The sequence below is a fragment of the Coturnix japonica genome, chromosome W, assembly GCF_054131305.1.
Source record: "Coturnix japonica strain WE chromosome W, WE-NBRP24, whole genome shotgun sequence".
Classification (NCBI taxonomy): Eukaryota; Metazoa; Chordata; class Aves; order Galliformes; family Phasianidae; genus Coturnix; species Coturnix japonica.
In genome coordinates this window covers 5101117-5127309 of record NC_140701.1, presented here as the reverse complement: position 1 = coordinate 5127309, position 26193 = coordinate 5101117, and the positions used below count along the sequence as shown (strand labels likewise).

Sequence of the window (26193 nt, the reverse complement as noted above, 5' to 3'; positions counted from 1 at the left end):
GCGCATTTAGGAGAACTCATCTCATCTTAATAAACCTGAATGAAATCACAGAATCATAGGATCACGGGAGGGCTTGGGTTGGAAGAAACCTTCAAGATCATCCAGTTCTAAACACCCTGCCATGGGCTGGCTGCCCACTAACCAGCTCAGGCTGCCCATCACCCATCCAACCTCGCCTTCAACACCAAGGACAGGCATCCACAGCTTCTCTGGGCAGCCTGAAATGGAAGCAATGAGCCACATGTTGAAGATACTCAAACATTCATGACTGTAGAGAGAGCCAAATACTCCATACATATTGCCTGCCTGGTCAGTGGTATTAAAATGCCAACAACAGACTCATCCAGCTCATTGAAAATGGTGTGAACATGGCGTACAGGATTCTTCCAGCAGCTAGTTAGATCTGCAAAGAGTAAAAACTGGAAATCTCAATGCAATACAATTTTCCCTCATACATTTTTATACATTTTCTTTTCCTTTCATGCAAGCAGCTTTGTAGCTTACAAATTGTTTTCTAATCACCTCCTCGTGTGGACAAATCACACAGGTTTGACTCCATGTTTTACATAGTTAGCATTTTATCTTTGTTCCAGTATGGAACTGTACAGTCATAGAATGGCCTGGGTTGAAAAGCATCACAGAATCACACAGAATCACAGAATTATCCGGGTTGGAAGGGACCTCAAGGATCATGTAGTTCCAACCCCCCTGCCTGGCAGGGCCACCAAACATACACATTTACTAGATCAGGTTGCCCAGGGCCCCGTCCAACCTGGTCTTGAACACCTCCAAGGACGGGGCATCCACAACCTCCCTGGGCAGCCTGTTCCAGGACCTAACCACCCTTCTAGTAAAGAACTTACCCCTAACATCCAACCTAAATCTTCCCTCCTTCAACTTAAAACCATTTCCCCTAGTCCTGCTATTATCAGCCCTTTCGAAGAGTTTACTCCCCTCCTGGGAGTAAGTTCCCTTCAGGTACTGAAAGGCTGCAATGAGGTCACCCCGCAACCTTCTCTTCTCCAGGCTGAACAAACCCAACTCCCTCAGCCTGTCCTCATAGGGGAGGTGCTCCAGCCCCCTGATCATCTTTGTGGCCCTCCTCTGGACCCTTTCCAAAATCTCCATATCTTTTTTGTACTAAAAGCATCTCAAAAGATCATCCAGTACTAAAAGATCATCATTTTGTACTAAAAGCATCTCAAAGATCATCCAGTTCCAACCCCCTGCTATGTGCAGGGTCGCCAACCACCAGACCAGGCTGCCCAGAGCCACATCCAGCCTGCCTTTGAATGCCTGCAGGGATGGAGCACTGCAGGGCTGGGCTGAGGGCACAGCCCTTCCACTGCAGGGTCACTGGGGAGCCCTGAACGAGGGCTAGGACTGGGGGCCTGGATGGGGTGCTTGGGCTCTGCACACCAAGCAGGGCACACTGCACCATCCCATCCCATCCCATCCCATCCCATCCCATCCCATCCCATCCCATCCCATCTAGCTCAGCAACAGCTAGAAACACTGCTGCGTTACCAACACTGTTTTTCTCCTAAAGCCGAAACAGAGCACCAGATGCCAAGAAGGGAAAATCAACTCCGTCCCAATGGAGACCAGAACATGGTTTAATTTGACAGGAGGGGATGCGGGGATGGACTGAAGAAGGACTCCCGGATCCCAACACTGCAGCTGTGGCAAACACACACAGTGAATACAAGGGCTCCTTCCAGACCGAACCTGCCCAAGGACAGGGACGGCTGTGGGGCTCTGGGGCGAGCCCAGGGCAAGAGGAGGGGTTCTATGTGGAGGCGGATGGAAGGGGGTGAGATCACAGCCCCGTTACAATGGGCTTTGACCACCAGGAGGCAGAGCTGGAACACGAGGCTCATTTGCCGCTGTTCCTCGCAGCGAGATGGAGCAGAGACCCCCACTCCGAGTTCGAGAGGCTTGGCCAGAGAGGCGCGGAGCATCCCGCACCCCCACGGCCCCGCAGGGGCCCGGCGAGGTGCATGGGGTGCAGCCCCAGCAGGGGCCCGTGGGCTCAGCTGAGGATCCTTTTGCCTCCGTCGTGTCACCTCAGGACGAGGATCCCCTGAGCTACATCGACGCCTGCTGTGCATGCAGACCGCAGGTAGTGTGCACTCTGTGCTTCCATGGCTGCCCCTGCCCGGCTGTGCCCAGAGGGTGCCGGGGTCCCCCGATGCCAACCCCTGTAACTCCCCTCCTGTCTCAGACACAGGAACAGAAGCTGCGCTTTCTGGCCTGCGTCCGCACTGCCTGCACAGCTGCCATCACGGACAGCGTGGTCCACAGCCAGCTGTGTGACTACGTGCTGAAGGTGGTGCTGTGCATTGAGGTAATGGAGCACTGCAGGGCTGGGCTGAGGGCACAGCCCTTCCACTGCAGGATCACTGGGGAGCCCTGAACGAGGGCCAGGACTGGGGGCCTGGATGGGGTGCTTGGGCTCTGCACACCAAGCAGGGCACACTGCACCATCCCATCCCATCCCATCCCATCCCGCTGTGCCCACAGGCGCTGCTGCAGGAGGAGCCCGCTGAGCACCTGGACACGGAGCTCCGGCAGCAGGCCATGAGCACCATCGCCGCCATGAGGTACTGCCCCAGCACGGCTTTGCCAGCGTGGAGGCATCGGTCCCAGCCGGGGCCCTGAGCGGGACAGGCTGCAGGGCACAGGGTGCTGAGCGGAGCATCACACCTCTGCCCTCTCTCCCCTCGCAGTGGAGCATGGCTGCTTCCAGAGGAGAAGAACGGTCTCCTGCGTGCCTGCCTCAGCAGCGTCCTCCACCTCCCTTGCTACGAGGACGACGCGGACCTGGATGCGGCACTCTACGTGGAGGTGCGCATCAGCTGAGCCCTGGGGACGCTTCCTGGGCACCAGCACCCGGGATGCCCCTCTGCTGCCAGCAGGACGCAGCAGGGCAGGCCGCCCTGACCCCTGTCCTCCTTTGCAGACCATGGAAGCCCTGCACCACCTGCTGCAGGTGCTGGTGAGCAGCGCTGGCCGCTTTGTCCTCGTGGAGCTGCAGAACATCATGGAGGTTTGGATGTGGCAACGCTGGGGTTTGCGGGGATGGTTCAAGGCCACAAAGGAGGGATCCACACGAGGTCCCCCCAGGGCCTGCTGCGGGCAGGGGGTGCTGGCCCAAAACTAGCCCGTGTGGTGTTAGAGGGATGGGTGGGGAGCAGCGGGAAGATGGCAGGGCTGCAGCAGGACAGGGACGCAACCACCCACCCCGCTGCAGCTGGGGAGCAAGGGGAAGGACGAGTGCCCCGTGCTGTGGGCACAACAGCAACTTTTCTCTCCACAGCTCCTGCTGCCCTTCACCACGTGCCAGCTGGCGGCCGTGGAGGAGAGGGCTGTGGTGTGCATTGCCAGGCTGCTCGCCTTCAGCAACACCTGCGTCTTGCCTGAGGTAGGGAGTCCCGGTGCGCTCAGCTCTGGGACCACATCCTGGCTCCCCAGCCAGAGCCCACCTGTGTCCAGGCTTGCACAGAGCCTGGGCTGGGCCCTGCTGCCCACTCAGCCGTGCTGCCTCTCTCCCCAGCTGTGCACCTGCTTCGTTGGAACCGCGGTGTTCCAGCACAAGTGCCAGGAGAACCAACGCTTCCCCGTGCTGGGAAAGCTGGTCGGACACCTCATCCTGTCCTGCACTTCCACGGATGACAGGACCAGAGATGAGGCGATTAATGCTGTTCATCAGCTTTTCATCTTCATCGCTGCCCCAAGTGAGAGGAGTTGTGTTGGGCTAGGTCCCTCCAGATGCCCAGACCCCTCACTGACACCGTGTGTGCTCCTGTCCAGGACTGCCATGGCAACCGGAGGAGCGCACAGTACCACAGCTCTGGGACAGCCAAACTTCGCTCCACCAGGAGGTTTCCCGTGAGGACAGAGCCAGAAATATCTTCGAGGTACAAAGAGCAAACCCTGAGCCCACAGGAGAACCCAGGCCTGCAGTGTCAGGAAGAGTGCACGCACTGTCCCCGAGCAGCCCTGGTGCCTTTGGGGCCCTCACGCTTCATATCCCTGGCATCACCCAGCACAGCCTCTGCTCCCAATTCTCCTGGGACACCTGCACAGCTGAGCAGCCAAGCAGAGGATAAGTCATCCCTCCTCTCCTCCCTCCCACAGGTCCTTCTGAAATACCTCCTGTACCCTGAAAAGGTCAACATTTTACTCACAGCCATTGAGAGCATGAAAGCACCGAGCCTCCACAGCACCCAGCTGGCTGCCCACATGGTGGATGTGCTCGCAGGAGAGGCTCGCTTCCCTCCACAGCAGGTGGGAACCTGCTGCTGCCTCCGCTCCAGCCCTGGGGGCTCTGCTCCATCCCTGGCACTGCGCTTGGCCAGCAGGCAGCAGTGGGGATGGCAGCAGGGCCCTGCTCTGGTGCCATCCCATTCTCACCCATGCTCCCCCCCTCCAGGTGCAAAAGATTGTGAAGGCGATCCACAGCAGCCTGCCTTCCATCAAAGCCAAGCCAGCTCTTGAAAGCCTGAGCAGGGCCTTGCTTGTGCTGGCCAGCAAATTCCCAAAGGAGATGGTCAGCAGCCTGCTGGTCTGCTCTCTCACCTGCTCCAGGTATGGGGCCACAGCCCTCAGGGCTCCTCTCCCCCCCCTCCCCACCCCATGGCCGTCAGCCAGGCAGGAGCAGCCACGCTGACAGCCCTGGGGACCTGCAGAGTTGCTGTCACCATGTGGAGGGAAATGCTCTCGGAGTCTTCAACCGTGAAGACGGTGCTGCAGGAGGTGTTCCAAGTGCTCATAAACCACACTCTGCAGCACACCTCCCCATTCATCAAGGAGAGGCCACGTGTCCTTGCCCTGGCCGTGAGTTCCTCATTCACCCAGCTGAACCCCAGCTGAGTCCCCACTCCCCTTCCCTGTCCACCCCCGAGCCTTCTTCCTGCCCTGGGATGCATCCATAGACCTGCCTGGGGCTCTGGGGGTCTCCCTCCCCCCCCCTCCCTTTCTCCATCCCTACACTTCTAGAGACGGGGTGGAAACCCAGGGGACAGGGCAAGAATCATATCCGGGTGCTTTCTGCAGGCAGCAAGGACCCTACCAGAGATACTCCAGCTGCCTCTGGTCCTCAAGGAGGCTGAAGCCATCTTCCCCCAGCTCTTCCCAGCCCTTCTCCTGCAAGTGTCCTTCACCACGGAGCTGACGCTGCAGGAGGTGGAAATCTTCTGGGAGGGGCAACAGCAGCACCAGCTCACTCCCATCAGGTGCCACATCCCCGTCCCCCTGCTGCACCCAGGGACCCGGTGCTGGGGCTCCTGATGTGACTCGCACTCTTCTCCACCTGCAGGTCCGCGGTGCAGTCCTTGAAGGTGCTGCTCTGCAGCGTGGGCCTCCAGAAGCAGATGGAGGCCATCCAGGAGCAGGGGGGCTGGGACGCGCTTCTCAGCACTGTGACCCACCTCCAGGGTGTGCAGGTGGTGGCCAGGTGGGAGCCCTTCCTTGTGGTGTCACGGGGGTCCCCAGTTCTCAGCCAAACTGCAGCCACAGCACCAGAGCCTGTGGCCCCTGCAGCAGTGGCAAGAGGGCTGCACAGCCAGAGCTGCGTCTGCCTGGTTCAGGGCTCACGGTGCCTTCTTATCCCTGCAGGGTGATGAGGGAACTGCCTGCTGCTCTGCGTGACCCCATCTTCCAGCAGCTGGTTGAGCTGCTCAGCACCAACTTCTACTCCTGGGATATGGTGGCCATGGTCTTCCTCGTTGAGGTGAGCAACAGCTGCAGAAGCAGAGAACACTGGAGGCTGCAAGGCCACTGGCAGCACGAGCCCTGCTGCCTCCCTCGGGGCCTGCTGTCTTTCCCCAAGCTGACTGTTAGATCCAGCACTAAGAGCCACGTGTGTTGTTGCAGATGCTGGAATGCATGGACCTCAGCAAAGAGCTGCACCGCATCATAGGAATCTTTGCCCACTATCTGCAGAGCAAGAGGGTGGGCATGCAGCAGCTGGTGCTCAGGGGCGTCCTGCAGCTCAGCAAGAGGCAGGACACGGTGAGCAGGGGTGGCCAGGAATGCCACAGGTTGGGCTGGGCCTGCCATGGGGCTGTAGCGGGGCCATGTACAACTCGGCAACTCTTCAGGCAGTGAGGAGCTGGTGCGCTCTGCCCACCCCATCACTGCCTGCTATTCAGGGCTGGTACTGGAGTAGCCTTGCCCTCATTACGCTTGCTGCCGTACCTAAAGGATGGGGTGTTTTTCCCCACAGGCAAGGACAATGATCATCTTCCTGCCGTGCATCATGGAGCAGCTGCAGGATGCAGATAGTGACATCCGTGCCACGGCCCTACCAATATTCAGCAACCTGCTGCACCTCCTGAAGGAGGTTAAGCTCAGCGTCATGGCTCTGGAGCTGGCCAGCAAGCTCCCAGCTCTGCTTAACGATGTAAGGATGATAGGGAGTCCAGCACACGAGGGATGTGGCTGCCAGCCCAGCGTGCCCATGCCTGCTGCCTTGTGACAGCGCACCAGGGGACTTTCCTGGCCGCTCACCAGGTTCAGGCACTGCGTGGTCCTGGGCAGACTTTCCGCTGGGCAGAGCTTGCACACTTTGGAGCAGTTCTGAGGGCATCCTCAAGATCTGCATCCTCTCAGCTCGGAGATTTTGCCCCCACTTCACTGGTGGTGCTGTCCCTGCTTGCCATGGACTTGGAGCTGCTGACACAGATGTCCTTCCTTCCTCCTCCACAGGAGTCCGGCATGGTGCGTCAGCTCTCCATCGACTTCTTCCTCAAAACGCTGAGCTTTGTGGAGGGCCAAGAAAAGAGGAAGATGCAGAAGACGGTGTGCAGGAACCTGGTCCTGCTGTATCTACACCTGCACGATGAGGAAGAGAACGTGTCCAAGGTGGGAATCAGGTTCATCTGGGGGAGGGTGATGCTGCTCCCGTGGTGCCCCCCATACATCAAGAGTACTGCAGCCCACAGCAGCATCAGCCCCTGCTGCTGCATCCTCCCTGCAGAGGGGCTCTGGGGACACGGGCTCTGCGGCTGCTCGGGCTGCGGTGCTATCTCAGCTCTTTGGCAGGCCTCCCAGAAAGCCCTCCTTGGTGCTGCACGGTTCCTGCGCTGGAGGAAGCTGGAGCACCTGGTGCAGACAGAGCAGTTCTGGCAGATCAGCGACTGCATGGTGTGTATGCGCAACAGTATGCCCATTCCCACACCCCAGGACAGGGTCGGGACCAGCCTGCACTGACCTCACATTCTTCCCTCTTCAGCTGACCAAGAGGAGGAGACAGAGTGCAGCGCAGGACTACCTGGGCGACTGCCTGCTCTACCTGCAGAGCCTGCAGGAAACCCTGCGACTGGAGGCCGTGAGGTTCATCGGTGAGCCACGAGGCTGAGCTTCCCCCATCCCTGGCCCTCCATGCTGCACCCACGGAACAGCGGGGGTCGCTGACGGGGCTTTGTGTTCGCAGGGCTCTTAGGGCGGCACATGAGGGATGAGCAGCGGGCTGACAGAGAGCACATCTACCAAAGTAAGCCAGGGAGTGGGATGTTGGGGCAGCCAGCAGGTGACATGCCTGTCCCTCGCTCCCTCCTGCCAGAGGGGAGAGCTGGGTCATCATGCCTCTCTGTTCCTCTTATCGCAGGCCTTCAGGGAATGAAGCATGACCCCAGTCCAGCTGTCGCTTCCTTGGCCCTTCAGACGCTGAAGATCCTGAAGGAAACGAGGCCACATCCACAAGGAGCCATTGGGCAGCTCTCCACCAGGCTCCGTGGCATATGGAGGAGGTGGCGCTCCTCCCGGGCAGACAGCTGAGCGCCCTGCAAAGCTCCCAGCATCTCCTGCCTGCTGCTCAGCCCCACTCCTCGGGCACATCACTTCCCTTTGCCCCATCGCCCGCACAAATTGTGCTTTTGGAAAGTAAATGGGAGTCGTTAGGACTGGCCCTAGTATCCAGTTTTCATAGTGACTGGGCCCGTGTGCTGCTTTGTAACCTGTTATACTGCAGATAACAGCGGAGCGACATAATGGGAGAATTTCTAGCATTTCCAATGCAGTCTCAGGAACTGCAATTATTAGGCATTATCCAGGTTATTATCCAGTGTGCTTCTATTTTATTAATAAATTGGATGTGAATCAAATAGGATCTAATGTTACCAATGCTGGAATCTATGGGAATAGGCATTTGATGTGTTAGTAATGCTGGTTACAATGCTGTTAGCCTACCAATGAGCCTTTTCTAAATTAGAGAAGACAAAACCTGGACAGAAATCTCGGGTGAAGGTGATGTTCCTGTATCATAGTGTGATCACTTCCTTTCAGCCCGCTCATCAGGATTTGTAAACTATGACCGTGCATCACTTGAGACAAAGCTGTTGGGTGCACCTGGGCTGGAGTCAGGGAGGTCACAAGTACCTGATGGGGGCGGTCACATGTACCGGTATATACTATTTGTTGCAAGGCATTAAATTCGTTCTTTTGGCATTACGCACTGTGTGTGAGTCTCATCTGTTCCCCATGTGCGGAGGCACGGTACTTTCACACGCAGCCTTGACTTGTCGCCGGATTTGGAGGCGACAGTTAAGAAAACATTTCTAACAGAACCAAACATTTCTAACGGTACCACAGTGATACCAGAAAGCATTTCACCCCATCAGCTCTGTCCATTGGTACCAACTCCTCACTGCCATTGGAAGTGAAGATGCTTCTAGAGCTGTCTCAGGACCTGTGGAGTTTGCTATGTGATGACAGTGAAGTCTTCATGCTGTACGTCTCAGCACACTCGGCATTTCCTGCTCCACTCAAACCATGTGAAGGGAATGCTGGTTGTTACAACGTGCTGCTCGTATGCTCTGAAGTCACATCTTAGACCAGCAATACGACATGGCGCCCTTAGGAAACAAAATTCAATGCTTTATTGCTTCTGAGCATTGACATTTTCAATAAATTAAATCAACACAAAGGTTTATAACAAACACAAAAAGGAGCAACCAGATGAAAAACCTCGTTGTAAGAAAAAGCAGCATTTTTTTAATCCAAAAGCAAGAGATCCAACACGCACAAACCCAGAAGGAAATCTCATTCAACATACACAACGTTCCACTTTGCAGAAAGGCGAGACAAATCTGCTCATAACTGCACTGATCACCTCAGGTAGGAACAGAACAGCAGTGAAGTCAATGATATTTAACTCTACCTTCTGGAACTTGGACGTGACTGTAATTCACAGCTGTTGTTCGGCACTGCTCAAAAACCCACCACACTTCTGTCTAGAGAAAAGCTTCAGAGCATTTCTGACAAGCTAATCGATTCTCTCCTTACATGAATGATGCTGACAGAAGTAAACTCACACAGCCAGCTTGGACTTGGACACGCTGCATATTCCAGTAGCTTCCCTGCAAGTACCAGAACTGTCTGTTTAATGCTTCTCACTTCAGGGCACCGATAACTCAGGTTTTTCTGCGCTGCATTACGTTCCACTTTGGTACTGGTTTCGTGCTTGGTCCTCGCTCCAGTGTTTGCTTCAGGTTTTGGTTCTGGTTTTTGTTTTTCAACATCAAACCATTTCTTTGCTAACTTTTTCAACAGCCCACCATCCTCAATAAGGGTATTCTTAATTACATGTTAATTAAGACGTAAGCCATACAATGCCTTCATATATGTCTCCCTACCAGTAAGAATGGGAGCTCCCCACATTAATTCTGGCCATCAGTTCATGTCAGGCAGGTGCACTACAGACCTTCATCACCAACGAGGCTGTTGGAAGAAAAGCTAAGAACGAATGATGCATGAAGAGAAAATTACTCGGCTCTCTTTCACTGTACAGAGTAGTTTAGTCAGCAACCACTTATACTGTCACTATCAATACTTCCAACAAACTCATGTGGAAACCTTTATCCAGGCAGACCCGTGCAAAGAATACAACCCTCCATAATTGCAGCCACGAACAAGAATTATTCTGCCCACGAGCATTTCATGTTCCTTTCTTCATATACTGGGAGAGGAACTGGCTTCTGACAAAGTGGACCAGCTTGGTCTCTGTGCAGAACATGGTAATGGTGGTAGCTGCAAAGCACAGCGCCCCAATGCTGATGTGAATCAGCCTTGACATCCAACCCTTATCACAGCAGAAGAATGCCTAAAACAAAGGAAACCAGCAACTGAAGGAAAACCAGTTGGCACAAGGTAGGCCAGCTACATACATGATAGATGTTGTTGTTTTATTCCCCCTGCACTGCTTTTTTATTTTTTTAACCGAATCTTTAGTGACCATTTCTTTGCACTATCACCATCAATTACCAAGAACTAAGAATGTGGATATACAGATGGCCAGCAGAACTGTCTGACTCATTAGGTACACAGTTCTCTGCCACCTGGAGAAGGCAAGCAGGCACACATCTGAAGATCAATATAATTGCATGTCTTTGTTTCATTTTTAATAGATCTATACGCAGCCTTGCAAGATGTAATGGAAATCTCCAAGTCTATGGTTGTAAGCCTTTCCTGTTGATAATATTTCTTTCCTTCTGGTAATGAAGCCATCTGACAAACCTCCGCAGTGAAAGGAACATCCCGAGGCAGATACTTACCTCTGAATAAACAGTAATTCCTCCACTTATGACATAAGCGAGTATTAAAAACGGTGAGGGAAGCAAGCCTGTCAAAGGTCTGTAGGAGCTTTCCTTGAAGTACTCATAGATGTACTGGATGCTGTGAGCAATGCGAATACCCATATTAAAGCAGTTGGCAAGGATGAAGCCAACACTTCCGTGCCAGCGGGTCAAGAAATAAGAGATGCACAGGAACACGAAGGACAAGGCCAGCATAACAAAATTGTACCTAGGAAGAAGAAACAATATAAACAACATATGCAGTTGCACTATTTAATTACTAAACTCATTTTCAGAAGATAAAAATCCATTCGCTTTCTAAAACATGGGAGCAACAACTCCTGTCATCTGCTAACAGCCGGCAAGGCTGAGAAAAGAAATGCAGCACAAGAATGAAAAATACGTTGAGTAAACTAAACCAACAACTACTTTAAGTGAAGGAAATTCTATCCTACTATTCACCTGTGCATTCACTTCAGAAAACCTACTAACAATAATTAGCAGTATCAAACACTGAGGACTTTTTCCTTCTCTATTCGGTACTGAAGAACAATAACGCTCAATAGGGTGACACTTAGTCCTGCTCCAAACAGTGGCTTTAAAGAGAAGATCACACTTGGAAAGGGGGACAAAAGCAGTCCTTGCACATCTAAAAAGAATTGCTCAATTGCTAAACTGCTAAAAGAGGATCTCTTTTAATTAATGACCTAAAAAAAATAAAGGCCTAATTAATTTGGAACAGAGCTGTAATAGACAACAGCCACAGAAGTGAAACAAGTCCGATGGCAGCCATCAGGTTGCAGTGCCAACACACCACAACAGAGAACCAAGAAAACATCCAGGCTGCAAAACATCACAGGAAGTCATCTTGTCCAGAGCTCTCCTCAAGGCCGATAAACCACTGAACTCATGTCATCCCAAATGTGATCTATAGAAACTGTGACTGAGAAGTTTTAACAGCTGCAAGACTTTAAGGAGTTTAACATAACAGTCCACCTTAAAAACTGAAGCTTCTATTCACGTACATGTACAGAAAATAAGACTTCACATTAAATTACTTTCCCAGTTTGCTGTGTATTAAAAGCTAATAACCTTGTCAGTTCGGATCCTTTTTACCCAAAGGTTTAAACTAAAGCTTTTACATCGAGGTCTGCACACAGTCCTTAAAACGACTGCAAAAAGAAACTGCCTTCTCAGTAACAGAAAAGCATTTCCAAGCGAATATCCAAGCAGAACAATTGTTCCCCATTTGCATGCTTAACTCCATGCAAATCACACACAGATGCACTGGGGGTACTCCTCACCTGTCCACTTCTTCTTTGCACATCGAAGCAAACGTGAAACATTCTATTACTCCATTGACAGCAAGAAATAGGACATACAACGAGTAGCACCGGAGAAGATCGGGACCTACAACAAAATAAAGACAGCAGCATTACAAGGATAAAGAGATCATTATTTCTTTTATAAAGCCACAGTTTCATACTCCACAACAGAAGCTGTAACATTATCACCGATGATAACAGCAACTTCTGTGTCCCTTTGAGAAGCTTCTGGTCTGGACATCTTGACAAGATGACAAACAGAATAAACAAAGCAAGGGGAACCCAAACACAAAGTACAAGGCGGCAGCAGCTATTAATGTAACAGACAAGATCTCCTCCACAAAAGTGGTGGTTGTATTTATTGGGCCATAAGCTGGTACACGTGACACAAGTCAGGAAAAGCCAATGCTTTATCCTTCCTTCCTTGTAAACCTCCTAATATTGTTAAAACTACTGCTGGGCTACATTCCAGCCTCTGCAAGCATCCCTGCAGGTAACTTTGGGAGCTGTGGTGCTACAGTTGGAATATTCTAAATGCATGCATCTACAGGAGGGCAAAGCAATCAAATAATTCTACCAGAATGAGGCTACTTGAAGCTCCTTTTAACCTGAGCTGATTTTTTTCAGACAGAAAGCTGACCGAGCCAAGAGCTCAGAACAGAGCTGAGAAACAAAAAACACAGCTAAAGCTTTTTACCTGTTCCAGAACTGAGCATTGAACCTCCATAAATATCCAGAGCCAGCTGAGAAAAGGCACATCCAAAAACAGCAATGGTAAGGCCAATCAGAAGCACCAGCTTCAACAGCAGTTCTAACACATTCGAAGCCATAGCAACATCATCCTGGAGAAAAAAACAGAAACAAAACAACAAAACCCAGCAGTCAATTACACGAACTAGAACCAGCACAACTGCTGCTGTCACCAAGAGAAACTGTTCCAGGGGGAAAAAGTCCACTGGCACAATGCAAGGCACAGCCAAGACTATTTTTTGGTATTGACACACCTACACACTTGGTCCTGGCTTCCAGCTGTGCTCAGGTATTCTTATTCTCTTCCGTATTATATGCAGAACTCTCAACAAAGATCAGCCATTGACAGCTCTGTTTCAGGGCTTAAGGAAAGGGGCAAACAGCAGCCAGTAAATAGCAAAGAAAAGCACAGCATTTGCCCAGGGCCACAGCCTGAATCACCAAAAGGGCCACGTCTTCATTGTTACACTGGACTACAAGTTTCGCCACAGCATAAGGAGCCACTTGTGAGTTCTGTACATGGTAAGATGCAGCTGCCCACACCCCTCATGAGGAGTCAAACCTCCTGCCAGGTGCACGGGATAAGCCCACACACAAACACACCATGAACACTCCACGTCAAACACACACACAGGTACACCTCTGTCAGCCTACCATTAACGTGAGACACGACACTTGGCTGACTGGGACCTTCCTATCTGACCAAGAATTTCTTCTAGAGCATACAGAAACCTCTCCTTCATGTAACCATCGTTACTGCGCAAACAATCCCAAAGCTCAGCCAAAACACAGCTGTCTTCCTCTGGAAAGGGCACCCTCTGAAGCGCTCAATGCTTACCAGCCTGTTGTATTTTCAAGTCAGTCAAATATTGTCAAGTGCCACTTATTTGCTGGAAAGAGATTGAACCTACAGTAATTGCCTCAGCACAGCTGCACAGACATGGTGCACAAGCACCATGCTGTTGGAGTAGAGGATTTTAACTTCAATTACCAGACAATGCAGCATTATGTCATTGCACCTCGTAACTCCTACTTCGCTACCTTTTTATCCATTTGCTTTTTGTCCAGACTCCTTCGGCATGGTCTCCACTTCAAGTTTCTTTCCAAATATCTTTACACTCAGTAATTTAAACACACGACAGTCACACTCCTGATACAATTGATCTCCAACAGAAGGTAAGCATTTCATGTGGAACCAATACTAACAAACGTACCTGCTTCTGATCCTTTGCATTCTTCCCTCTTTCCAATACTTGAGCGAAAAAGACATAAAAACTCTCTTCAATAGGCAAAAAGATGAACCTGGCCACCAGCGACCCGAGATTATTCACGATATCATACACACCTTCACAAACAAAACACACCAACAAGCTGTCACTTTTTTTCTGGCACAAATTCCTATTCCACATTTCTGATAAACAAAGAGAGAACCAGTGGAACTTAATGCAGCATTAGAGCAAATCTAGCAATAGCCCCAGACACCCCCAGGCAGCCCCTTCAGTTCTTACTACAGAGGAAGATAAAAGATCCAGATGCAAGAGAATCAGCCTGTGGCGCAGCCAGTGCTGTCACCTGAACTGCTGCTGCCATTCATTACTCTGTAAGGACACTGCTTTTATGGAGCACATTCAGTTGGAGATGTGATGCTACAAACAACAGTGTTCCTGCTGTAACAGCTAACAGACTGCAAAGGAAGACAACAGGGCCAAGAAAATGAAGAGAAGGAACTGCAATGTATCAGATACTATGCTGCCTCCTTCCAAGTTTTTAAAACAGAAACAAGACGCACAGCAGAAGAGGCACAACTGCCAAGTTTTGATCCAAGGGAGAAGCATTCCTTAAATCCACGACCCTCAAACAAGTTGCTCTGGTTTTGTTTCTTGTTTTTTGGTGTGTGTTATATTTAATAACCATTTACCCATCATTCTCTGAAATGCACCTCAACGTCCCAGCGCCACTGAAATCCTCCAACATTTTCATGTTATTTTCAAATGGTTTCTAATATTTTCAGTATTTTCAGAAGCAGACAAAAAGGAGCAACTAGAAAATGATGTCATTGTTGCACAGCATCGCCACACTCACCCTGATCGCCAAAGTTTATCACATTCAGAAAAGTCATCACGTATCGCTCACCTGAAGTTGAAAACACAGAAGTAAGGACAAACCCCCACATCTCTCCCCGTGTGTGTCCAGTCCCTGCTAACAGGACGCATTCCAGAGACATGTCCAGCAGGACGGTACAGTTCTGATCCTCCACAAACCTTCCGTAACTGCACCTGGGTTGCCAACACCTGCTGGTGCCGCTCTGACCACCATCCCCTCCCAGCCTTCCCAGGCTCCTTGTCCATTTTGTGACCTGTATCCACTTTCCTTCCCCCAGCATTCCCACACATCGAGCCTCACCCTCTGTCAAAATCTGCTTCAGGAAGGACTGTTTGAAGAAGCTCCAAGTCAGCCATGCTTCCTTCCAGTTAAGGAAAGCCTGCAAAATCAAAGAAGCAGCGTCACCCTGGTCTGGCTGACTTTCTCCCTTGTGGAAAATCACCATCTTTGCAGATACACAAAGGAACTGCATAAGTTTTCTACAGAGTAAATCACTCAACAGTAACCAGAGAGGGAGAAAAGTTGTTTAGCAGACCAATATAACTCTGCCCCTCACAGTACTGTACATCTTTCAGTGCTCTTCAAAGCACTCCTGCAAGCCTCACAAGACAGAACTGCCTTCATGTCCTCAATCTCTCAGTCTCTTCCTCATCTTTGCCTTTTCATTTCTTTCTTTGCCCCATTTCCTTTTTGGAGGACATCAGAGGTCTGAGTATCTGCAGGACGCTGTGCACCACCACGTTCTGTCTGAGGAGAAGTTGAAGTACCAGCTCTGTAAGACAACCCTGGATTCTCTTCTACCTGATACCAGCTCACTCCCTTTAACACTGTAAATGTTCCATCTCCAATCAACAGATGAGGCAGCCAACGAGGCCCAGAAACAAAGAGCTCCAGGTTCACTGTGGTTTTCTGACAAGGATTTGAATGCAACAACTGTGAATGGAATTTTATGCAACCATGCTTCCTAACCAGCCATGGTGTCCAGGAGCAGAAATAATCTCTCAGTCACTCCATCAACTCCAGTTTTCAAAGCGCTCTCGTCAAAGACTTAAGAATGAACTGTGTGACCCACCTTATCCGCCATCCAGTTAGGTAACAGGCCTTTCATTCTTGTAATCGGAAATGACTTCTTTGTTGCTTCAGGAGACCCCAAGAACTTTGCAAAACAAACCACATAGCACAGCACCAGAACACTGGTGTACAAAAGCTGGAAAGACAAGGAAGGAAAAAAACAAAGAATGAGTGAGAACTCAGTGAGAAGTGAAGGCAGTTCTTCCTCCTGTCAACTCTGAACCTAGCTGAAGGCGTTACTGTAACTCCCCTCCCCACACACAGAGTACTGTTGATTTAAATTCATTTTAATCAGCAGATCAGCATCACAGCCCTCTGCCCTCAAGAACAGCTAAAGCACACACAACGTAACAACCTTATTCACAAAATGTACCTTTAGGCACACAACAAAGGTGCCCATTAAACTGACTGGGCTCAACGCGCCAAGTAACGTCTATCACCAAAATCCTTCACATTTAAACCCTCACCTCGGAGGAACATTCTCTCACCTCCTCAGTGTTATCTAGCAGGTTAAATGTCACAGACAGCAGCAAAGAACATTTCAGAGCAAGAATTTATATACAGAATACAGGAAACTTACCTGAGCCAAGGAAAAAATGTGAAGGCCCCATTGCGGATAAAGGATGACTAAGATAACTGTCAAAGTGCATTTTGACACTATTGAAAGGCTTTCAGCAATTACCTTCAAGAAAGAGAAAATACACAACGCTCATTTTTGCCAGCTTAACCACCTACAGGAAGGCAAAGCACTCCAGTTTCACACACACAACCCACAAAGGACCTGTAAGGCATTCACAGTCAGTGTGGCTACCACAGTTCTGCTGCTGCATTGACCACCTCACGCTGCAGCATCTCTGCACATTCTCAAGTCTTATAGGGCACTTTTCCCCCATCACACTGCCCCGCTCCCTTGTGTGGGACCCACATGGGAGTAAATCCTGCTTGGCACAATCGTGACCCCAGCTGCTGCATTTCACAGCCTCACACCGACAGTGAAAAGCAGAAGTGTGGAAGGCGTCTGTGCCTCCCTCTGAGCAACACTTGTGATTATACATTTAATGAGCATTAGGGAGGTAACTTCTAAACAAATTAACTTCCTTTTTTAAACAGGAGCAAATTAACGTTACAAATACATTATGACTACATCGTACAGCACGAAGCAACCCATAGCTTCATTTGTTTTTTAAGCACCCCTGAACATGCACAGATCCAGTTCAGGAATCTGGTCTTCATTTCCATTACGTCACTTTTTCAGCACGAAGTTTCTCCGTCCCACACAGCCCTATGCTCACAGCTTCCCTACTAACCTTAAGCCTTACAAACAGGTGAGCCTGGGCTAAAACCCAGAATGGCTCCCCTAGAAGCTCAACAACTGCAGAGAGGCCAAACGCCACCACGCCAGCCTGATAGTGAGGAACCACGGATGGATCCGGAACTTCAAGTACGTGCAGCCAGACGAAGCCCAGGAAAACAGACCAGAAGACACCAAGAGGGACTCTCAAAAGTTAATGTAAAAACAGTCAGGTTTCCTTCAGCAGAAAAAAGAACAAGAGAAAATCTGATTCAAATTTCCCACGCTGCTGTACTTTACGTATGTCGAAAGAGATCAGACAAACTCATTGCTATTGTAGCTACAAGTTTTGGTGTAAAACCTGTCAGTGCGAGCTACTACTTGCAGCTATGAGTCTGATAGCCCCAATGTAACTGTTACAGTGAGCCTTCCAGGCAACGGCAGTGGAGTCAGCAGAAGAAAACATGCACGGCATGCAGTGCAGACACGGGCTGCAGACACGGGCCGCCTCGTGCAGGTCCCACTGCAGGACCCGCCGCCTCCTCCAGCCGGAACCAGGAGTGAGCTCTAAAGCAAAGCGGAGCCGCTCTCACGTCAGCCACAGCAGGTTGATGGTCGCGGCCCAGCTCCGCTCCGCACCGCCGCTCAAGCAGGCCCTGCGGAACGCCTCCCTGGCCAGGAACACCGCGGTGGAATAGAGCAGCGTCAGCCTGCGGGAGACACGACGGGACACGGGGTCGGCCCCGCTCCGTGCCAAGGAAACCCGGCCACCAGAGGCGGTTCCCGGCGGCTCCCATTGCCGGGGCAGCGCGGCGTCACCTCACGCTGACGACGCCGAGGAGCTCCCTGGACAGGTAGCGCAGCGTCAGCGCGTTCAGCCCGAAGGTGACCGCCCGGAACAGCACCTGCGGGGGAACGGGGGAGGAAAGCGCTGCCGGGGGGCCGGGCTGGCTCCCGCGGGCGCCGCCCAGGAGGGCGAGGAGCGGGAGGAGGCGGGGCCGGGGGTCCCGGGTCGGCCCGCACCTGCAGCAGGGCGCTGGACGAGGCCAGGCGGGCGGTCTGACGGAGAGCACCGACGGCCGCCATGACGCCGAGCGACCGGCCGGAAGGACGGCGTCGCGCCGCGATGACGTCACGAGGGGGCGGACGGCAGCAGAGCTGAACCCGACCCGTGTGGTGCCTGTCAGCAGGTGGCGGCGGGGTGACACAGCGGGGTGTGCAGCGATACAATGTACGGCCTCAGTGTGCGGGGAAATGGCAGCCAGAGGCGTCCAGCTCCACTTGTGAATGTGGATGGAGCACAAGCAGCGCGTGTGAGCGCAGTGATGTGGTGCATTGCAGCACTGGGGGCACGGACAGGAAAGAAAAGCCCCAGATCTGGCCATGCAGCTTTTAGCAGCGCTGCATTCGGCTCTTGTTCTTTGCTGGCCAAAACACGGAGCTGCTGGTAGTGACAGTGCTGAGACACGGCGCTTTGTAGCTGACACTGCTCCACACAACTGTGCTGTTGTGCTCTTTGCACCCGGTGCAGTTCCCATGGAAATAAACGGCAGGCATTACTTTTGGAGCAGCCCGTACAATACAACTTCACCACCTCATTTTATCTGTGCCTTATCATCCTACCTAAAATGTAAGACTCTTTTCTGAGAATCCAATAGTACCGAAGGTTCATCGTAAGAGACACTTCAGGAGTCACCTCAGGCTGTTCTAAGCAGTAGAACACTCCCATCGCATCCTGAGGAATGTGGAGAGGTTCAAAGAAGAGGCTCTGACCCCACGTCTGAGGCTAAACCAGCACTGACATCCTCCGTGCACACCATACTCCTAACATTCCATGTCTGATGTGGAGCAAACTCCTGTCCATCCGCACACAAAACCTGATGCGATCAATTATGCTGAAAGCACAATACAGAAAGCAAAAACCTGTTCTCTGTCTGTGGCGAACCTGAAATCTTTCCAACAGAAACAGAGCCCCACAGCATCCCTATGGGAGCAGCAAGGCACAAATGCCACTTCTGACTACTGCAGTGACACCATACCCCGAGCCTGTGACTTGAATCACTTCATCCTCTCACAAACATTACATTGTACAGAACGAAACCCCGTAATGTCAGTAACGTTTCCGAAGGGTATATGCAGGTTCACTGCAGCCTAGGAGAGAGCTAGCCAGGAAACCATGAAGTCAGCCTTGCTTTTTTATTGAATTATGGCAGTTTTCCAGACCTTTGTGTGATTATTAAAACAAAAGAGAGAACTGTGGTGCTTAACAATGAGATCAGATCAGCGGTACAGAGAGTGGAATGTGTAATTTGCAACAGGGGAGGCCCAAAATCAGACTTGCCTTGTTAAACCATACAGATAAAAGGGTGAGCAGCCCTTTTCACTGTGCAACACTGGGTTTTTCAACCAAATCCATGTGAGGCTGCTGTGAGCTTTGCGTGTCATTTTCTTGAAGCACATGACGACTCACCAATAAAAAGTGAACTCATTCAGTCTGCTGGCTGTTTTGCAGCCCAGGCTTACATTTGGTCCCTTTTTACCTCTGAGCCAAAGTCTAGCATCGTTAGCAAGAGGCCAAGCTAAGACATTTACTTACACGCAATACCATTTAACCACGTTAATAATGCAGGACATCAGGTGGTTCCAGCTGGGTAGTGCAGTGAAGACATATCAGCTATTTGCTCAGAACTGAACTGAGAAAACAGAACACTTCATCTTTGCTAACACCATCGTTACTGTCCGTGTTCTACACACAGAAGGTGTGCCCACGTGAAGAACACGCTCTGTGCTAACTGTGGGGCACAGCACACTCCTCGGTGGCTGCTCCTGCATTGCTGAAGGAAAGCAGTCTTTGTTAGCAGATCTTTTGCTTGGAAGACAAACCAAACAGTTACTTACACCAGAACACAGTAAAGCAAAAAGAATAATAAAGTTACTTGAAAAGTGATTGTGCAGAATGGACAAGGGAGAAATGCTCAATACTTGCAGAAGTAGAAAGAAAGGTCCTGAAAACAAGGGAGAATTCTGGCATCACTTATTTTAAAAGAATGGTGACTCAGTATTTAGAAAAGAGGTCAGCCACTGGATTTCACAACCACATGTGGAGAACACTACAGAGGAAACTGGATGGGTCTGCCAAAGCAGTCAGTGTAGGGCCGAGAGCTGCCTCCCCCACACACACCGAGGTGGATTCAAAACAAAAAAACACAGAACTCTCCTCTGCAACTATTTCTGAAGTGTTTGACCAGCAGAGTGCAAAAACCAGCAGCACTGAACTGCTACAGGGACCGAAATGTGCTGACATCACCAGAGCCAGGTGGGCAAATCCGAGACAGCTTCGTGTGTTACTGCCCATCCTGTACCCAGCTGTGCATAAATAGGAAATGTCAGTCTAACTATTCCAATGCAGTCTGTAAGGTGAACAGACAACACGTGGAAAAGAAGGACTTCCCAGTCTTCTCCTGGAAGTGAATGAGAGGAATTTTATGGACAACAAGGAAAGCATATTGATAGTCAGAATGCTTGTACAGCACATGCATGCTATAAACTGCACTGTATTCCACGATACTGTCTCATCCTTATTGCTCTCCTCTGGTGTTTTCAGCCTGGGTAACGTCAACTGAAGCAGCACACCTTACAGCACACACCGACATAACTAAACACAAGTCACAAATAAGGGAGAAGTGGAGCAGATCATTCCTTTATAAGATTAAAAAACCATCCTGGGGATTTTCTTTGAAACTTATGCCATGCGGTTCCTGAACTTCCTTTTCATCCCAATGGTTCCCAAACACTTTGTCCTTCACAAGACCGTCTTCCCCCCCTGGGGAAAACACAGCATTTCCACTGCTCAAGCATTACAGCTGGAAGGCACAGGACAGGAATTAAAGCACACTTCACTAAGTGAAACTGTTAACTGCATTTAGAGACTGAAATAATGCAGAAAGCCTGAAAGAATGAATGTCCTCTCCTTGCAGAAATGGATGGAGGTTTCAAGAACCAAAGCTCACCATCTGTCTCCCTTTCTGTCACTGAAAGAGCACGCCAGCTCCTTCATAGCATGCCTCTGATCCTCTCGTTTTCCAAGGCAAAAACCTAAGAATGACTCTCACAGGACTCATTAAGGCTGCTCCCCCCTCCAAGCAAAGAGTAAGCACAAGTAGAACTCTGCACAGTGCTCCCAGGAGATGCATGGGAAGACATGTACTGAGGCAGCCAACGCAGCTACTTTCACCTCTCTGGGAAACAGACTGAAAAAGCTGAGGCTGAAAGGACAAATGATGTTTTCAGTTTACTGCTTTAACTTCTCAGCTAAACAGCAAGGATGAGCTGTCCACAACTACGAGCAGTTTTGCTAGTAATTCACATGGCCACTCACTGGAATGAGGGACGCGCTGCTTAGTGACTTGTGTATAGAAGCAGGGAGCACACACATGTCATACAGCACAGGGGTTTAACAGCCAGTATCCTTACGGTGCTTTTTGAAAGCAGCCAGGACAGTCAGGTCACAAAGATCACAGCAGTCTTGACTGACTGATCTTCACTCACAGAGGGGTTCTTGAGATCTTTCCTGTTGCATTATAAAACGATGAGCATCAGAGCTCACACGTACACCTGCACAGTGGAAAGTACCCAACGTTCATTGAAGTCATCCAGGATGCACGCAGCATTCAGAGATTCCTGGTCCTTTTACATACCCACAAAGCACTGTGTACTTCGAAGACAAGGAAGTGGTGTACAGACACACACCTGTGATTGCTTGGCCCCACTGATGCTGTTAGCAGCCAGGTTTGATCAGAGGCTGAGCAGTCAAAAACTCTTTCAGAATCTTATCCACCATCCTCTCTTCAGCTCCCCTGCTGGAGCTGTTTTCACATCCGTGAAAATCTATTAAACTCTAATGTTTGCTTTTGTAACAAAGTCCTCCAAGACTGCAAACAGCCTTCCTTTTCTCTCCCTTTTTACTGTTTAATAACTTGTACAGAAATAGCCATGCTGCAGATCTGACAAAAGCCAACCCACCACAAACCGTGAAACAAACATGCACATAAAAACTTGGGGCAGGGGAGGAAACCCTCCAAAAATCCACAACCTATTTGAGACTTTATAAAGACTTCTCCCAGCCTCACCATGGGGTGTTTGGCCTCAGCCCACCCCCCACAGAAAATATTCTCTTTTTTCCCCTTGTGAGAATACTGACAAATGTGGGTGGCAGCCTGGGGCTCTTCTCCTGGCTCACAGCATTGCCCAAACACACACAGCCCGCCTCCATGCTAAAGTAAAACTGCAGCATTAAAATATTTCTGCGTGCTGCATCTGTTCTTACCACCCACAGTCTTGCTCCTGCCTTGCTGCTCTTGCCTACTGGCGTGAGTATTCCAGCTTTAGATAGAACTGTTTTAGGGATACAGGCCAAGAAGGTTAACGACAGTTAGCTTTTGTTGTTTGGGTTGAATATGGTTAAAATCTGTGCCCACACCCAGTATTAATAAACAGGCTCAGTCCGTGGCAGTGGACAGGTTCATCCCTGCAGAAGAGAACTGCCAAGTGAGTGCCAGCAACTACTCCAAGTCTGTGCAGCACCGCCTGCAGAAAGTGCTCTGTACTCTTCCTTACTGACGTTCTTGGGTTGGATGTCTTTGGGAAAGCTGCCTGTTTTCTGTGCTAGGATGACCGAAATCAAGCAGCTTTCGACTTCCAAATCCATCCACAGTCCAACTAAATCTTGACAATGAGAAGTCCCTGTTCTATAGCTCTACTACATGGACACTCAGCTGCTGGTCCAAACGTGGCACTCTGAAATTATGCAGGTTCTCAAGCAGCTCTACAATTACTGGAAAGTTAATTCCAGAACTGCTGCAGTGAATTGTTTTTAGCAGCTATTAACCTATGTAAATGTCCATCTGTTCTGATTCCTTTCCACTGCTGAGTGTCCAGTGTCTGTTTTGTGATTTGAAGGTGACTGAACGTTACAGTCAGCTGTGAACAGGAAAGGTAACGGGTCACTAAAGCACACAGAAAGTCAGCATCGTTTGTAAGGTGGAAATGAAAAACCATAGTCTTCATTCTGATAGTCCCTCTCACTACCAGCCTTTATTACTGCTGAAATGAGAAAATCAGACTAGAGGGAAAGTTGTAATTAATGGAGTGGAATTAATCCAGGTCACTCTATTACTCTGGCTTTGCACAAGGGTAACTCTACTCCAGTAACTTCAGCTGAGTTTTTCTGGCACAAACCCACTGTAAGCAAAAGCAAAATTTAGCCTCTCGTTTGTTCTCATTAGGCTCCTGGCCCTTAAGCATCAGACTGACTGGAAACAGTTTACAGCCTTCAAGTTAGAAAGGAGAAAAATCTGACTAACAAGAAAAACACAAGTGTGCCAAATAAATATGGTACTGTTTTATAGACTACAGGATCAAAAAGATGCAGAAACACTTGTCTTAAAAGAAAGGTGACAGGGCTTAGCAAGAAAGCACTCTTAATGGCTATAGCTGCTACTGAAACTGCTGCCTCTTGTCACTAATCTTGGGCAAACTGCTTTTTTTTTCTTTCCTCTTAAATGGAAACCATAATCCTGCTATGAAGCAGAGCAGCCACGAATTAAGAGTTTTGGTAGCTATTATAAAAGGTTAGATTTTATGACAGATAAGACAATATTTCTGAGGTTTCTTAAAGCATGACTGTGATGAGAATGACGATAAAAGCACCCCGTGTATCAGGGTGAGCACAGGAGACATTACATATTTTGCAGTCTAAAAGTAGCAGAAAGCTTGTTAGTTTTGAAGTGACTTGGAAACAAGCTGGCTCCATTTTGCAAAGGTTCCTCCCTGTGCTGCCAATCACAGCCTTAGACTCCTTTTCTAGGTCTCTGTCTCTTTATTAGAGCAAATAGGAAGCGACAGTAATGACACCAATGATGGATGCAGTATCTGCGATACAGTTTTCTCCCATTTCTCTCCAGGGATTGGGCTGATTAACAAATCTGAATTTGTGTTTGCGGTCACGGACTATTTATGGGGCTTGAGAACGTCAGCAGTCATGGAACTTCATACCATATATTTTTCATCACCCCTTTTTTTCCCAGAGCAAACAGCCGGTTCAGGAATGACCACGGTTTTGACTGTAATCATTCATCTAACTGCTTATTTGTGCCTATTTGTCCCAGACACATAGAAAGGCTTGGATTGGAAAGGACCTTAAAGATCATCTCGCTCCAAACCTCCTGCCATGGGCTGGGTTGGTCTCCACCCCTTAGTTCAGGCTGCCTATCCAACCTGGCCTTGAAGGCACCATTCGCCTCCAGAGATGAGGCAGAGATGTGGGACGTGCAGAGGCCAATCCTCACCTGCATCGGTTAGGGTCAGTTCAACTCTTGCACAGCAGCCAAATCACTGGTTCTAAGATACAGACTTGCTCTTAAAAAAGCTTGTCTTGCCACAAATCTTTAGTTCTGAATAAATAGAGAAGCTATTTAGAGCTAAAACTAGCATTTGCATAGCCCTGCAAAGACTTCAGCAGAAGCCGGTATCTGAGAATAGGAACAAAACGTAAAACATGTTTGAAAGAAGGATGGCCATTCTCAGAAATAACTCAGCAGAGAGCTAAAATAAACCACACCCCATGGCAATGGTTAGCTAAAATATTCTATCCTATCTTTTATTAACTGTAACAAGAACAGACTAAGAACTGCTGACAATACACACATTTTACAGAGAAAACGGGTACCATGAGACATAAAGGACAGTGACGCTGCAGGCCAGGACAGCACTTGTGCTGTTCCTGAGGATCACAGCTCACATGGTTCTGTTTTAGTAAGGCTATAAGTCACTGCATCTCTCAAATCTCTCTCTGCTGGACTGCGTTTCTATAGAGGATTCTTTCTTTGCACCTGGATGTGTTTAAGAGCCGTCTGGATGTGGTGCTCAGGGATATGATTTAGCGGAGGGTTTTTAGAGTTAGGGTACTGGTTAGGCTGCGGTTGGACTTGATGGACTTCAAGGTCTTTTCCAACCTGGGTCATTCTATGATTTTCTGGAGAAGCGTGTTTGTCCCAGCTGAACTTCACATTCATTTAGTCCACTTCCCCGTTCCTATCCAAGGAAGGAACCATCGAGTGTCTTTAACTGTTCTACCCCAGTGCAGCACCCAGGGCGCACTCCCAGGTGGCTTATTTCACTGGTAACCTTACACCTGCTGAAGATCTTGTTGATACGGCAGCATTCCCTGTATTTCCTTTTTCTGGAAGAACTGGCAGAGTGAAACTAACATAAACAAACTCTTGCACCGAGACACCGGCAGACTGGCTTAGCCTGTAATTTGTTTTCTTGCACTGTTCCTCCAGGATGACTGCATAGCTATTTGCAATACCATAAAAAGGTACAAGAGACCAAGCCCTGCCCTTCTCGGTCAGTCATGACCCAGTAATTTGTGGTGGCAACTATCCTAGTATAGTAGGAGGGATGCAACGGCACCATGCTTAGGTGTTTCATGTGTGCCAATAAAATGGAGCAAGCATAATGTTATCTGGAGCAGGAATAAGAACGGTCACTGTCAGGGCTCAGCTCCAGCAAGTCTTCCAGCTCATTAATCACGTGCTCCCAACCCCACTGTAAAGACAGGTTCTTCCCCCAGTTATTCTGCATTTAAATGCGGCCTTGTCTGTAGGTAATGTACAACCTGGGACTGTTCTACATGACGGAGATTTAGATACTACAAGGAAATTGTGCTTCTAAGACGTTTTCTTCTGCAAAACCATTAGCATGATTAGCATAAAACCCGTATGAGACCCCGCATAAAATCCAAAGCAAACATGTAGGGCAAATGAAATCAGTGCAGTAATACCACGGCTTACGTTTGCCCAGAAGGATTTCATTTTCTGCACCCTGAGCTGATGGGGCCGGCCCAGAGCAGGGCCATTGGGATGCTCAGGGGGCTGGAGCACCTCCCGGGTAAAGACAGGCTGAGGATGCTGGGCTTGTTCAGCCTAGAGAAGAGGTTCTGGGGAGTACCAATACTGATTTGCATACCTTTTAAGGCCTAAATCAGATGCTAAACACTACTGAAGTGCTGAAGATC

The 26193-nt window shown here is 49.7% G+C and overlaps 2 protein-coding genes across 2 annotated transcripts; one reads left to right on the top strand and one right to left on the bottom strand.

Moving 5' to 3' along the window:
• Positions 1-1634: 1634 nt before the first annotated feature.
• LOC146754344 (maestro heat-like repeat-containing protein family member 7) lies at positions 1635-8454 on the top strand. The gene is made up of 22 exons (XM_085527532.1): positions 1635-1813; positions 1900-2122; positions 2225-2347; positions 2524-2603; positions 2730-2847; positions 2963-3049; positions 3320-3424; positions 3557-3737; positions 3814-3920; positions 4141-4290; positions 4436-4590; positions 4692-4839; positions 5059-5237; positions 5321-5458; positions 5620-5734; positions 5878-6015; positions 6230-6406; positions 6712-6867; positions 7048-7149; positions 7238-7346; positions 7439-7498; positions 7613-8454. Exons 1-22 carry the CDS (start codon positions 1635-1637, stop codon positions 7780-7782), a joined length of 3000 nt encoding a protein of 999 aa, XP_085383658.1. The 3' UTR covers positions 7783-8454.
• Positions 8455-8859: 405 nt separating this feature from the next.
• LOC146754343 (man(5)GlcNAc(2)-PP-dolichol translocation protein RFT1-like) lies at positions 8860-18203 on the bottom strand. The gene is made up of 13 exons (XM_085527615.1): positions 18141-18203; positions 17937-18022; positions 17711-17827; positions 17134-17323; positions 16407-16508; positions 15828-15962; positions 15056-15134; positions 14735-14785; positions 13867-13997; positions 12600-12744; positions 11882-11987; positions 10557-10806; positions 8860-10105 (listed from the first exon to the last, which is right to left on the bottom strand). Exons 1-13 carry the CDS (start codon positions 18201-18203, stop codon positions 9941-9943), a joined length of 1620 nt encoding a protein of 539 aa, XP_085383741.1. The 3' UTR covers positions 8860-9940.
• Positions 18204-26193: the final 7990 nt, after the last annotated feature.

Excerpts from the sequence above, each read along its gene's own strand:
- LOC146754343 (XM_085527615.1), bottom strand. The coding sequence starts at position 18,203 with ATGGCGGCCGTCGGTGCTCTCCGTCAGACCGCCCGCCTGGCCTCGTCC. Across the intron at positions 17,828-17,936 it reads CTCGGCGTCGTCAGCGTGAG|GCTGACGCTGCTCTATTCCA; the intron begins GTGACGCCGCGC and ends TGTCTCCCGCAG. Across the intron at positions 14,786-15,055 it reads GAAGCAGATTTTGACAGAGG|GTGAGCGATACGTGATGACT; the intron begins GTGAGGCTCGAT and ends TTTCAACTTCAG.
- LOC146754344 (XM_085527532.1), top strand. The coding sequence starts at position 1,635 with ATGCGGGGATGGACTGAAGAAGGACTCCCGGATCCCAACACTGCAGCT. Across the intron at positions 3,050-3,319 it reads AGCTGCAGAACATCATGGAG|CTCCTGCTGCCCTTCACCAC; the intron begins GTTTGGATGTGG and ends TTCTCTCCACAG. Across the intron at positions 4,840-5,058 it reads CACGTGTCCTTGCCCTGGCC|GCAGCAAGGACCCTACCAGA; the intron begins GTGAGTTCCTCA and ends TGCTTTCTGCAG.